Raw genomic sequence first — 15269 nt, 5'->3', positions numbered from 1 at the left:
GCTTGCTTTCTTCGATTGCACTCCCAGTTATAAGTAGGCACAACGCGACTAAAATTCGCGATGCAACGCGTTCACGTGCAGTCCGCATTATATGTACTAAAATACACTTCCCCGTGAAGAAGAGAGAAAAGAACAAAGGGGCACCGTCTTTTTAGCCAAGTTCTTAAGTCGAAGCACGCTAATGAAAGCGACCCAGTGAAATGCAGACACATCCTACGGAATAACGAACAGCTGGTTTTGCTTGATTCTCATCGAGCAGCTCCATCGTTTTCATATTTTCCCTTAATGACATAATGAACGAAGACACGAATGATATACTGACATTGACGTTCAAATAGAAACTAGACAATATTGTCCGACATCAACGCCCAAAAGTATCGCAAATCTCTCCAAGATTTATGTGGAAGATCTTTTTAGAATTTTTACAAATAATTGTTGATCTCTGATAAGCAAGAATAATAATAAACGGTGTAGTACGAAGTTTAAAATTCTTCTTTAGTATAATATACTCGTTAAAATGTAGAAATTTTATATTCCCCTATGTACCGAGTAGAAAGCGAGCAAGTCCAACGAATTCTACTATTATTTAAATCCAGCTCTAACTATCCACAATGAATGGATACTCTTACGTTGTTCAACATGAAAGTCATATTTATGTTCTATGAGCTGGCAAGGTGATTACACCGAACTGTACAACGTACTCCACGTATAATACGTTCTCACGAATTCGATGCTCGTTTCCTGATTACCCTCATGTTTAATTTTGCTATTATACCGTATCCTGCTATTCATTTCTGTTATCGTTTCTCTTACGTAAGACATAACGAGAAATTACTATTCCGACAAAATATATACACAAATACATATTATATGGTACTCCAAATATGTTAGCAGTAGTATATGTGTCGCGTACAATTAATAATCATTTACATTTAATAACACATAATTCGATATTTCCGTTAATAGTTAGAGTGGTAAGCCTTTAAGAATTTGTCGCCTTGAAATTCAATGTGACAGCAACAGCTGACTGGAAATCGAAACGATTCACGATTTATCGAACCATCCGCCGACACTGCCACAAGTTGACGATAAATATATTTTTGTCTGCATCTCGTGACATAGCCTTCCGCGAAGCCCTCGATCATTTTGCATGGTTTGTCTACTTCCCTAGAAAATTACAAGTTTCATTTAAACTTGACTTACACTAATAAAGAAAGTAATTGTTCGCACGCTACGCGCACATGATCCATAAGGAAATGACTACGTATGAGATTACATACTTTGTTGCACATTAGATACTATAATGATGCTTACAAACATGTTTCGATGCGTACGCTTTGCGTCAAGTTTTCGTGATTCACAATATACTTCCATTCGTGTGATTTAGTTATGCCCGATTTAGGAAACACAATTTGTTCCTAAAACAATAAAGGATGTAATGTATAACTTTGCATTAAAATTATGTGATTCCATTCAAGACATTGATAGCTTGAAAAATTCCTAATTGTAAATAACTACATATTTCTCACAATATAAAGTAACTTACCGTAGACACACAAAGCGATTCTTCTTCTATCTCGTCTTCCTGCCGTGAAGATGCATCCAGCTGTTCGTCAAGCACGAACTCAGAATTATATAAAATTATTATTGAGAAGTATTACATCTTTCAAAAATAATAGAGGTGGCGAAGTATACTTAAGGTGATTAAAAATTACAGCAGAGTTAAAAATTAATTCAAATAGTGCTCAACTTTGCAAGTTATGCCTAGTTAACTATTCGTAACGCTTTATAATTCTATTAGCATACTTCACGCGAGCATGATTCTGATAATACATGACGTTTACCGGAAATAACGTTTTTTGTCAAATTTCTAGCATTTTATATAAATATAAGGAAACGAAAAAAATACTAAATTTGCTTCGGATAAATAATTATAGAGTTGTTAATTTCTTCTATATTCGGATGGTAAAAGATATGTTTTAGATAATATTCTTTAAAGGAAGTTTTTCGGTATAAAAATTAAACAACAAACCTCGTCGCGATTTATATAAAATCGAAGGTGAGGATTTTTCTGCAAAGCATTTCTCACTAGCTCTGTTGGATAATACGGGATAACTTCGCAAAAAGTCTTATTCTTGCAACTCGGAACTCTATCAAGGTCTGAAAAGTGTTTTATTTGCGAGAAAAATGTACGGTGAAACTATTATTAAAACAATATTTAATTTGATTGAAAGTACTGAAATCAATTTTTATAACTGAAATGGGATATATATTTCTATTGATAAACAATACTATATTCGTAAAAACAAATTTAGCAGTACCTCGACGTAATCTCTCGGATGGCTTCAACGACTGCAAAATAGTATTGGATTGTTGAGGATGGCCATATACTTCGAATACCAACTACAAAGATTTATTCTAATATTAGAATCCATCAAATAATTAACTGTACCTAGAATATCCAAATAATAATACTCATATAATTGAAGATACTAAAAAATTTGATTTTCTTATTCGAGATTTTAATTATAAATGCAGTTATTCGACGAACAGTTACATCACTGTACAGTTTTTTAACATCATCATTCATGTTTAAATTTTCATTTACTAATAAGTCCATTGAAAATGACATGACTTAGATAGAAATCAGAACGATAAACCTCGACGTCTAATCTTATCTCTAAATTCCGTGAATACTTAGTTTATTAAATATATATAATATTTGGTTCATTAGGTATATACAATAATTTTAAAGCTACCATAGTCGTTATTATTATTCGTCGGTCGTCGTACATTCTTAACTTAACGTTTTTCGTCGCAACGCGATTTTTAAAATTTCGTAATCGCGTCGCATAATATTAACAACACCGAATCGGAGTAGAAAAGTTTGTTTCGATTTAAATTAATTATAACAACTATCTCACCAGTAATAACATTCCTCCTTCCAGTAATCCTTTCGTGTTTTTCTTTGGCATCGTCACAATCGCGGTCAATGCAAATTTAATTTTTATTACTAACTCCTTTTTTAACTAACTATTGTTCGCTTATTGCGAAAAATCATTCACATCAAAGGTAAAGTGCATAAAAAAACTATTGTAAAAACTATTGAGTCACGTTGTTATTTTCGAAGTAATCGTTGACGATCGAGTTCGTTTACTTTAATAATTAGACTACTTATCCGAAGTTCGTACTTGGCAATATGATTTACTAATTTCCTAGAGACACAGTTATAGAATCACTTTCGTGGCTTTTCGACGACTGATCTCGTCTCCGTAGCTTTATATCAACGACCACGAGGTAAATGAGATTACGCCGATTCGTTTACTACTATCGCTTTAAATGTTTTTCCGATTTCTTTCATTGATTTTGTTCGATTAATCCTTACCTCGTTTACTTCGAAATCGTTCCTCCTACATTTCTTAGACATTTTCTTCATAGTCCCCTAGTTTAAATTTGATCTCTTTCGATAATTCCGAATTATATGATATCTTGAATGATCTAATATAATTTTCATAATTTAGTTTGCACTATTATTAAATTTTCTTTGCACTTGTGATAAATAATTTGATAATTCGAACATACAGTTACAAAAATATTATATAATTTTAAATTACAAGTATTTAGAGACTTTAATCTCAATGGCCGTGCATGTGCAGCTAAATACGAAGGCGGATTATTAAAAACATATTAATAGATGATTTTTTTCTTCACTTATGATAGGAGAAAGAGAATCGAATTACTTTTTATTTTTCATTTTTATTTGAATGCTGTACCACGAGTATCTTATAACATGAGATACACTCTTCCAAAGTGAAACAAAATGTTAAAAATGGTTTTAATGGGTCGATAATCAACAATAACTAACCTATGGTCACTGGTGGTCAACAGTGAGGTTGACATCAAGGTCAGCGAAGGTCCAGTGAAGATCTAGAAATGGTCAAGAGTTGGGACCAACCGAAATAGCGTTGTTCTCTAGACCAAGCGGTTCTTAACTCTTCACGTTGACACTGTCTCCCCACTCTTCGACTTCCCCACTCGAAGACTACCGCTGGACAAATTCTTCAGTACCCCTGGAGCATCCAGGGGACTCGGGTCTCGCGGGCCGAAGTCAGGCCATTCGTGGAGTGCTGACCACTGGGGACCAGGAGTGACCAGGACTGACCAGGACTGACCAGAGCTGACCAGAACTGACCACTACTGACCAGTGCTGACCAGTGCAGATCCGACTACTGACCACTACTGACCACTACTGACCAGTGCCGGACCGTGATGACCACTGGTAAGAACTATTTAAAATTGCTCTCCCCACTTCTATTTTGTTGTTTGATACCAATTGAACGTTATGGAACTGTCCATCGCTTTTGCTAAATTACGAATCGTTTCTTATGTTACAGCTGGACCTTTGGTGCTTCCTTGGTAATGGTAACTAATGCTCAACAAGTAGTAAGTTCACTTTACTTGTTTATGTTATTATTACAGAATTGACCAGCTTATTTTATTTCTTTGGTGATAATTCAATGTTGTTTGACTGTCCGGTTTCATCTGATTACTATGTTTTCTTCCTCTATTTCTACTACTGTCTTATTTTTTGAATTGGCATGGTTGTGTCGAATCATATACCATTTTTGTTTCCATATTGTTTTATGAATTTTGATGTCAATAATTAGAATAAGATTTTTATTCTTGTTCTATTTCGCTGAGATATTTTGTTTAATTCTTGGATATGTTCACTCTTCGATTTCGTCGTTGGATTTTCAATTCTGTTCAATCTTTGTTTCTGTTCGTCTTCGTTGGTATGGTTCTTCAGATAATTTTTGTAATCGTTTGCTATTTTACTTCGACATTATTCCATGAATTGTTATCTCTCGTTACACAAGTATAGGTAGAATACTTTGTTTCTATCATGTAAATTTTGTACATTTCCTTAGGTAGGTCTAACATCGAAAATCTCATAGATTCTCACTCTTCGGTACATCAGCACGACAAATTATTCCATCGCTTTGTCTAGTTTGCATGGTGTTTAATAAATTTCCTTTCGTATGTCACTAATATGGGTATCAATTTTAGTTTCAGATTATTCGCAGGGACATCGATGGAAAACACCACAACCACCGAGGGACATTTAATTCTAAGTCGATTAGATTTAAGCTTCGTCGCGAATCTTAAAATTAACGTCGAAGATTTCTTTACTGTACATATTTTCGCGTTTTACCAAGCAATTATTCAATAAGTAGCTTCTCGTTTTCTCGTTCCCTCGTTCCTAGCTTCGGTCACCGCTGTTTCATCGATTGAAACATGTGATCGGCCGTGTATCTGGTCCGAAAGATCTAATCGCCTTCCCTTGGTAAGCTTGATTGAGGGAAAACGGCACTTCGCTGGAAGGTGTGGAGTTTCCGTATTCTGCGGAAACGCATACCTTCCAGCGGAAGTCGACTCTGTCTCAGGTACTCTCTCTTTGTCAGACAGCCTAAGTCGGGTCCTTCGGGCTCCCGGCGGGTTGCGTTGGAGAAATGGAGACCTCGATTCGGGGTTGCAGTTCTCTGTTTTCTTGTTGAGATCGAGTTAGCAAGGGCAGTAGGTTCGATCCTCGGATCCGCTGCACGGTTCAGCGTCGCGTCGCGTCGCGTCGCGTATCCCACGATTTAACTTCATCCCTCTTTTTAATCACATAATTGCTTGGTAGAACTAACATCCAAGGAACTTTGTTTCCTTCTAACGTCCGAATTTTAGCTTCAATTTGACTAGACTTCAGCTTCGATGTTAATTTTAAGTCCCTATTATATGCGTCTCCCAATATTGCCAAGTAATTATTTAACAAGTAGCTTCTCTCGACTCGTTCTCTCGTTTCTTGCTTCGATCACCACTGTTTCGTCGAACGAAACATGTGATCGGCCGACCAGTTTGTCCGAAAGATCTAGTCGCCTGTCAATGATAGATCAATTTCTAGAAATAGAAATCAATCTACCAAGGGCAGTGTCGATTCGATCCGAAGATCTGCTGTACGGTTCAGCATCGCGTCGCGTCGCGTCTCCCATAATTTAGCTTCACCCCTTTTTAAACGAAATAATTACTTGGTACAACTAAACTAGAAGATCGAAGGAATATTGCTTCCTTCTATCTCTCTAGTTTAGTAATATAGCTTGTAAGAATGTAAAAGGGAGATCGATGGAACTTTGATTCCATCTATCTCCCTTCGGGTCTCCACTCGCAGCAACCTCCTCGTGGTGAGACCTGGTAATCGGTGTCACCCACGATAGAAAAGTTATTCTTCGTGGGTGACACCGAGCTAGTGGCTGCGAATTTAGAATTGTTTCTTGATATAATAAACGAATTTAGATTTATAGTTAGACAGGTGTTTGGTTAACCATTATGTTGGGCAGGTTATTTTTATTTGAAGACAAATTCTTTTGAAAATTCTTTCAACTCTCTTTGTTGGTTGTGCATCTTTCATTGGTTGCACTTTCGTTTGTTTCTTCTTCGATCAAAAGTAATTTTTTTAATTCGACTATCTCTGTCTCCGTCTAACGCGTCGGCCCTCCTTCTCGCATGTTGACCCACTGACCGAGTGACCGAGTGACGTAGTGTTTACTATTTACTATGAGCACGTGCGGTCAACGACCTTGAGAAGGCCGTAGTAAGAAAGTAAACAAACACTTCGAACCCTTACATCTCCGAAACTAGCCACCGCATTGACTTCAAACTAAAATTGCTATATCTCCGGAACTAATAATGCTATCGACTCTTTCGAACGCTCGTTTTAAAGGGCATTTCATCCTCTATCCAATTATTATAACAACTACTATAATTTATGCTGTCTTCTATATTTATTTTCACATTTACTTTGACGTTACATACCTAAAAAAGTTTCAACAATTCCTATTGATTATACGACTGGTGATTTTTTAAACAAACGCATGAAATTTTAGGGTAACATTTCTAGCCACTTGGTCTGCTCGTATACCTCGTATTTGAAAAAGTTGTTCCTTCATCCTGTAAAGTGAGAAAAACCTCATGAAAATGGTCCAATTTTCAAACAACCATAACTCCTAAAAAATACATTGGATGTGAAGTCTACTCGTATACCTCGTTTGTGGTAAAACTAACCAAGCACGTAAAATGTAAATAATTTATTATATAACAAAATAATATTACATTGTCAAAAAATATAATAAACTTTTCTAACCATAAGAAGAATACATTTAATTTTTATAGGTAATATTATATATTATATTAATACAACACATTCGTACAAAACGTTTACAAATGTTATATTTAATCTTGTTCTATAGTAAGGTCAGATGCATCAGGTGAAGAAGTTATTTTCAAGTTCTTTTTACTTGCTAAATGTAATAAAGACAGAAAGGCAATTGGATTACTTAATTCCTTACTACTATCTTCTCTTAATATATTTGGTAGTTCTTTATAAATTTCACTAAAGTATTTTATGTCATTCATTTTATCACAAACATTTTATTGTACATTTTCATTCAATGCTAGTACATTTGCAAGTTCTTTGTTATCATCTGTAGTTAAGCATTTCCAAATGGATTTTTTCAATTGTCCCATATTGATCTTTTTTTCACGTACAGAATAATTAATAGATGACTTATTTGTTAGTTTGGGTGCAGTGACAAGATTATTTCCAGTAAAAGACTGTGTTTCTGTCATATTTTGATCTTCAGGTCTAATAACATTATCTACATTACTAATCTACATTAGGTAAGCAAGTAGTATTTATTTCATCTCTCCTCTTTGGAAGTATTATTGGATGGAGATATAATTTAGTAACTTGTACATCATAATGTTTATCTGGTGGTAATGTTAATATACCCTCCTTTCAATTTCTTTTAGCTCTTTGACGGTTTAGCATAATTCCTTTTCCTGGTAAAAATTTATCATTTACACTATTAACTGTATCATCATTATAACACAGTTCTATTTTCTTTTTCTTTCTGATGGGTGCCTGATGGCATTAAATGAATATTCTGAAACTTTTGTTGGTACAGAGCCACTTAAAACTTCCTGAAAATCTACAAGGTTCTGTACTTGATCAGGATGTTTAGTGTATCTATTTACATTTTCCACTTTATTCTCTTCAACATTAAAATAATTCATGTTTGTACATGGATGTTCTTCATCCTGTGATATGCTTGCATCAAGATTAAATTGAAATCTACTTTTACTAGTTTGTTCTTCATTAGTGCATGACAAAGTAGTCCCTCCATAAATGTAAACACCTTCAAAATATTTATTAACTTACCATTATTATACGTTATTCCTGTCGATTAATTCGTACGCAATTGAATGTTATTGCGTTTGCTAATTATGCTTAAATTAAAGTTTAATTTGATAATCTTAGATTTAATGGTAGAAATGGACTGTAATATCAATGTGCTAGTTATGTTTTCAAGTTTATTAACCGTTTGAGTCCCAGTCGAGATTTGAAATCGTATTACAAATTCGACGAAATTGAAAAACTTCAAATCATTTTGAAAAAATTATTTTTGGTTGCAGTTCATTTCTGTAACTTATTGGTAATTTTGCGAGTGATACGAAAATGGTAATAGGTCTCTAGGGCCCTAGAAAAATGGGCCCAAAAAATACATTGAATGTAAGGTCTACTCGTATACCTTGTCTGTGGTACAGCCATAGAGTAACAACTAACAACTAGAGGTAACACTTCATATAAAGTTGTGTTCTTCAAAATACTGATATGAGACAAGAGAAAAAGAATCGAATTACTCTTTATTTTTAATATTAAATTAAGTAAATTTACATTACACGTAAAAAACGTAGCATAATTAAAAATTTATAGTATATACAAGTTTATGTTGAAGTTTTTATGAAAAATAATTAAATTAAGATCAAGAATTGCAAGCATGTTGTGAGAATCACGATGATGATCGTAAATGAAGTTAACAATCGTGATCGTGATTTTACAATCACCGTGATAAATAACTGTTAGTGATTTTGTACGCCATCTTCAGTTATCATCCAATATACAATCTAGAAACATTATGAATACAAATGTTGAGCATACTGCCTGGTTGTTGTTTTTATGTGAACGTCAAATCAAAGTCTTCGTTTGTGGCACTTGGCGTTCTGCTAAAGTTAGCCGGAAGGAGTCATTTATTTGGTGGTTGTTCCCGATTAATTGAAAAAGGAAAAACATTGAACTTTCGATATATTTTTACACAAAAACTGTTACATCGATAAGTCATGCCTCTTCACCGTTATACTCATGCGGTTTTATGCAGAATTCCTCTTTCGCTTCGTACAAGAGGCGAGGTCACATTAGATGAAGCTAGAACGCAACATTTGGCGCTAGCACAACTTCTGCGAGAATTGGACATTGATGTTGTGGAAATGCCGCCGGATGAAAATTCGCCGCTTTGCGTTTTTGTAGAAGACATTGCAGTTGTTTGTAATGGCATCGCGCTAATAGCCCGACCAAACGAGTCATCGCGCCTAAAGGAGGTATACTTGCTATACTTTACGTTTATTAACATATATTTTTCACTTGTGTTTATCTAAGTCACTTGTATTTATATAGTGAAAGATATTAAATGATTAGTTTTTATTAGCATTATTACATGTGTTAGGTAATATTGCAAGTGCACGAGTAACTTAAAAGGTGATGATCTAATTTCAGATTGAGACAATTAGAGCTGTTTTAAAGAAGGAGTTGGAGATTCCACTTATAGAAATTGCAGATAAAAATGCTCGTTTGGATGGAGGAGATGTCTTGTTTACTGGTAAAATTGCAATTTTTGGAATTCAACTTGTAATTTGGAAGTTTACTATTGAGAATTAATAATAACAAATAATTGCTTATCTAAATTTATTATTGCAGGTCGTGAATTTTTTGTTGGACTGTCTCATTATACAAATGAAGCAGGTGCAAGAGCAGTTGCAGCTGCATTTCCAGAATATCCATGTGTACCTATCAAGGTTGGTTAATTATTAAATATAGTATTTAATATTTAATATACTTCATATTCCTTTCTGCTTTTTGAAAATGTACCATAAGAAACTACTTTTTTAATGCTCTATTTATACAAAATAATTTTTAATTTTTAAACTGTTTTAAAGATATAAATAAAATGGATTCATATTTATAGGCAATTTATTAAATTTTAGAATGTTTTCAATCCAATTGCAGGTCTTCTTCAAATTAATAAATAGGAGAAATAATTATAATCTATTCAACAAGTTTTTTTTATAAAAAAACAAATAAATATACTAATTATGAGGCTTAATTCTTCCAAATAAACTTTTATCAAAATTATAGAATTTTTCACTAAAGAGGACCTACAATTAAGTTAAAAACGTTTTAAAGTAGTATAGGTATCCCTCAAGGTACGCGATTAATTGGTTCCGCGAAAGTCGAGATTCAGAATTAGTCTCTGAAATATTCTGAAATATATTCAAACTATTGTGAAATACCTATTATCTTTTTTATTTAAAAACATTCATCTATAATTACGTATATATTTTCTTTTTAAATAAAATTGCTCCAAAACCGCGTAACTCGAGCATTGTCGCAATTTTTTCCCGCGTAACTCGAGGGATTCCTGTATAAATGTTCACTGGCTAGAAACAGTAGTCTGTTTTATCTTTGTATGAGCATTTTGTTTTGCCAAATGTTTACATAAGAGTTAAAACAAATGCATGAACCATTTAATAAAGTATTTGTTAAAATATTAGCTTCATGTCCCTTGCATATTACAATTTTCTTTCAAAATTTTACAGAATTTTTTATTACATACTGTAATTTGTCTGTAATAAGTATATGTATGATTAAAAAATTAGAATGTGTACATGTAAAATTTGAAGGGGTCAGAAAGAAGGGTAAAATAGAAGCAACATGTATAAAATTCACTTGTAAATATAAAAAGTAAGTTAATTGTGCTGTAACTTTTAAAGTTTTCTCTTAATTTATATGTAAAATGATATAACTAATATTTACTTGAGTTAGTATGTAATAGTAATAAAAAAATAAAACTGATACTCTAATCATGACCCACCAATTTGTTTATAGTTACATTATATCTTCTCTAGTTATTTAAATAACGATTTTTTACATATTTTACTATATGTATAATATTAATACAACTCGTTTACAGCACACTTGATATGTATTGAATATGTAAATATGCATTTACATATTTAATTTACATATATGTATATACACTGGGTTCCAACTATCATTGATAAAGAAAACATTTAAATAAACTTTTTAATGTTCATTTAAGGTGGGTGATGGTGGTGAAGAGGTGATAGTGGAAAGTCTTACCTCAGCCCCACTTCAGGTTTGGGTGTACTAGACTGACTCTCTTTTGCATATTACATTGAAAAAAATTCACAATTTAGAAACACAACTTGGCACAATTTCAATAAGTTTATTCCAGAATAGATGTTTTATGTTACAAACGTTAACAAAATGCTTTCGTGCGAAGTGTGTTAGTATGCAAATTATAGCTTGGTGCAATTCTGCACATGGAACACACTTACATGTATATATACAGAACACATTCTTTCACTTCCGCACGTGATTCAAATTTGTATTTATTTGCATAGATGTATCATGTTGCAGAATTTTGTACAGTGCAACTTCTATCGATTGTTGTCTAAGATATATTACAATTTGCGAACAATTTCTGCACAGTCGAACCTTAGTAACTAGGAAAGAAAAAGATTTTCAAATTATAGGGATTTTGTCTTACCAAAATTTCGACTAAACGAGGTTCTACAGAGAAAAAATCGAATTATAAAGAGTCGCGGAGATAAAATTTAAAGCTACAGAGGTGAATTTCGATTTACGGAGGTCAAGATCAAATTCGAATTGTAAAGGTAAAGTAATGCACTTGTATAGTAAATAATTCGAATTATAGGGGGTTTGTATTTCGAACTGTAGAAGTTGCTTAGTGAAGTGGAAGAGAATGAACAAAATATTCGTCTTAAAGAGGTTTTCGAATTATCGAGGTTCGACTGCATTTTAAATTAAAGTATAACATTAGGAAGTATATAGTTAATTATTTTCGTATGATAATACTTTCAATGATCGATGAAGGTGACACTATTCTTTGCTATTGTCATATATAAAATACATACGTTGAAAGAAGTAAAATGAAAATAGTGCACTTGAACCAACTTTGGTTAAATATTTCTTTTCAATATAATACCACAAAAAGCTGGATACATTTAATACTTTTTATTCCTTAGCTTGTGCATCTTGCCTAAATAAATAAAAATACTATCTTATGATAAAAATTATGCTTAAAATATACAGGGTGTTCGGCCACCCCTGGGAAAGATTTTAATGGGAGATTCTAGAGGCCAAAATAAGACGAAAATCAAGAATATTAATTTGTTGGTTGAGGCTTCCTTAAAAAGTTATTAACGTTTAAAATTTCACCCGTACTGAATTTTTTTCTAGAAAGTGGGTAGGATTTCGAGGGTATGTCTAATGACCAAAAATGATTGTAATTGACACCCCGAGCTAAAAATAATTTTTTTAGAATTAATTAAAAATTTTTTTTTTCGCCGAAAAATTTAGGCATCTACCCCCTGTCGATTTTTCTTAAAAATTCCTTTTTCATTTTTAGTAATTTTGTTTGACGCCTTACAGAAAAGTTGTCTAATACTTTTTTGTAGGTACCCATGAGCTCTACTTCAGAAAAAAGTTTCATTGAAATATATTCACTATTGTAGGAGTTATGGCTGTTTGAAAATTAGACCATTTTTATGGGGTTTTTCTCATTTTGCGTGGTCATGGACCAACTTTTCGAATATTTTTGCGATTTGTGCATATTCTCCATCTAAATACGCGTAGTTTGCTTTTTTAAACGTTAAAATCGTCCAATCCGTTCAGAAGTTATGACGTTTTAAAGATTCGCATGAAAATTCAGGCAGACATTTCTGGCCTCAAATTAGATTTTCGGTTAGGAATTTTTTTCTCGAAAATGTGTAGGATTTCGGGGGTATGTGTAATGACCAAAAATGATTGTAATTGACCCCCGCAACCGAAAATAATTTTTCCAGAACGATTTGAAATTTTTGAATTTAATTGTTAATAATTTTTTAACGAAGCCCCCATCAACAAATTGGTATTCTTGATTTTCGTCTTATTTTGGCCTCTAGAATCCCCCATTAAAATCTTTCCCACGGGTGGCCGAACACCCTGTATAGCTATACTATTGCAACTAAAATTAAAATCCTTTGATAAGATATAATTATAATAAAAATGCTAATAATATAATATATATAAAGATAAAGTAAAAATTAATTGATGCATTTGGTATTACAATTCTTGAATCATTTATAATTATGATCACATGTACTTCTTATTTAATTCTTGTTTCCAGGTTGCTGAATCTAAGCGCCTCAAAGCTTTAGTTACAATGGCTGGCCCAGACATTATTTGTGTTGGTGCTGGAAAGGAATCTCAAGAAGTTTTGAAGGTATTTAATTGTAATCTTTGCTTTGTGTTATGACTTAACATTGCCTTTAAATTATTTGTAATTTTTTCGTGTTGTTTGTAATGTAGAGAATCGAAAGGGAGGCAACATATGGCTATCAAACATTAACTGTGCCTGAAGATGCTGCTGCTAATGTACTTTACGTTAATGGGACGTTAATTCATCGATCAGAAGATGAAATTCCACAATCGAGTAAAGTTTTTGCAGAAAAAATTGAGTTTCCGACCAGATCATTGCACATGTCCGAATTAGCGAAGGTCAGTTCCGGTTTAACTTCTTGTTGCTTATTGGTACGTAGACCCAGACATATTCGCAGTATTTAAGCCAGAAATAACATACCTAGCAAACGTGTTCAATTGCTAGCGGTTATTGATATGAATCACAAAATCAAGAGTTTGAATATTTCTAGTGAGAAATATATTACCAAAATGCTGTGCAAAAAAAATACTATAATATGTATATGACGTAGCATTTACGTCTCTTTAAAACTTTAATAACTACTTTAATGAACAGAAAAGATTATTTTATAATTATTTTATAAAAAGATTATCTTAATATAGAAGAGATTTTATAATTAAAAAGATTAATATATTTGTTTTCAACATATTTACAGTAAAGATAATATATTGAGACTTCAATAATTTACCTAATTTGTAGGTCTATATTATGTAAAATCATGGTTTATATCTTGCCATTTATGTAAAAGCATTTTTTTTTTTTACATTCTACAATTTTATTGACTGCATTTGTAGATACATGACATAATAATATTTTACTGTTAATATTATTTTATATTTTTTCATGATTTCAGACATAATCTATTATTATTTTTTATTTATGACTTTATATTTTATGCTTTACGTTGATTTCATACATTTAACTTCCACATACTAAAAATTCTTTATCAAAATATGATCGTGATTAATACTGCACAAAATTTCTTCTTTACAAGAATTTATAATAATAAAAAATTGATTCATAAACTGTACAAGTAAATCAAAATGACTTTAATATAGCATAAAAAAAACAAAATCATAAAATTAATAAGGTACAATAACAATATTTAATTAATGTCTTCTACTTTTGATATGTTATGTTATATAATTAGGAATCGATAATTAGAAATTAATAATCAGTATTCTAACACCTTTGAATGCATTTGCTACTAGTCTATAAAAAGTGTTCACCTAATTAATTCAAATAGAGCTCTTCTATGATTCAATAATATACCACAAAGTTAATGATATGTAAAAGCACTGATAGTTAAGAGTTAATGTGCTAATTCACATTAAAAAAAGTTACGCAATTAAAAGTCTACTAAACAGAAACGACAAGATTTCTGTATAATAAACTTGATATATACACAATATATATTACAGCAAGCTTGAAATGTTTTGGCAAATTTACAATGTCTATAGATTTTTAATGCAATAATATAATGAAATGGTTTTTTAATATTGTTTAAAGTCATAACAATATTTTTAAGTAATTTTATTATAGTTTTATACATTTTGATATGCATGTTTTCGCGTTAATTCAAGCGTTCCTTTAGTTTCTGTAATTTTTTGACCTATTTTCTAATATGAAAGTATGTTAAGAATACAGCTATATGACACATATTTCACAATTTGTAGCATTAGATTTTGCGTCATTCTGTGTAATTTTTTTGCAATTTCTCCAAAATGTATAAGGCTACGAAGTTGTAAACAAAATAAAAGATATATGCTAGACGTTATAGTCTAGTTTTTACCACTTGACTCTCCCTACCTATATAAATGGAAGAACGTG

At 32.2% G+C, this 15269-nt stretch overlaps 2 protein-coding genes across 3 annotated transcripts; one reads left to right on the top strand and one right to left on the bottom strand.

The window, feature by feature from the left end:
* Window positions 1-959: 959 nt before the first annotated feature.
* Window positions 960-3509, bottom strand: Spz (Spaetzle domain-containing protein). Its single transcript, XM_076762794.1, has 6 exons — window positions 2925-3509; window positions 2322-2403; window positions 2033-2160; window positions 1547-1606; window positions 1315-1418; window positions 960-1167 (listed from the first exon to the last, which is right to left on the bottom strand). Exons 1-6 carry the CDS (start codon window positions 2973-2975, stop codon window positions 960-962), a joined length of 633 nt encoding a protein of 210 aa, XP_076618909.1. The 5' UTR covers window positions 2976-3509.
* A 5546-nt stretch (window positions 3510-9055) lies between these two features.
* LOC143352154 (N(G),N(G)-dimethylarginine dimethylaminohydrolase 1) lies at window positions 9056-15211 on the top strand. 2 transcript variants are annotated; one of them, XM_076784455.1, is made up of 6 exons: window positions 9056-9477; window positions 9653-9755; window positions 9854-9951; window positions 11256-11312; window positions 13368-13463; window positions 13550-15211. In XM_076784455.1, exons 1-6 carry the CDS (start codon window positions 9220-9222, stop codon window positions 13802-13804), a joined length of 867 nt encoding a protein of 288 aa, XP_076640570.1. In that variant the 5' UTR covers window positions 9056-9219; the 3' UTR covers window positions 13805-15211. The 2 variants fall into 2 exon arrangements, with proteins under 2 accessions (XP_076640570.1, XP_076640571.1); XM_076784456.1 differs by lacking the exon at window positions 11256-11312.
* The last annotated feature ends 58 nt before the right edge of the window (window positions 15212-15269 follow it).

The sequence above is a fragment of the Colletes latitarsis genome, chromosome 3, assembly GCF_051014445.1.
Source record: "Colletes latitarsis isolate SP2378_abdomen chromosome 3, iyColLati1, whole genome shotgun sequence".
In the NCBI taxonomy this organism is placed as follows: domain Eukaryota; kingdom Metazoa; phylum Arthropoda; class Insecta; order Hymenoptera; family Colletidae; genus Colletes; species Colletes latitarsis.
This window is presented reverse-complemented; position numbering and strand designations above follow the sequence as displayed.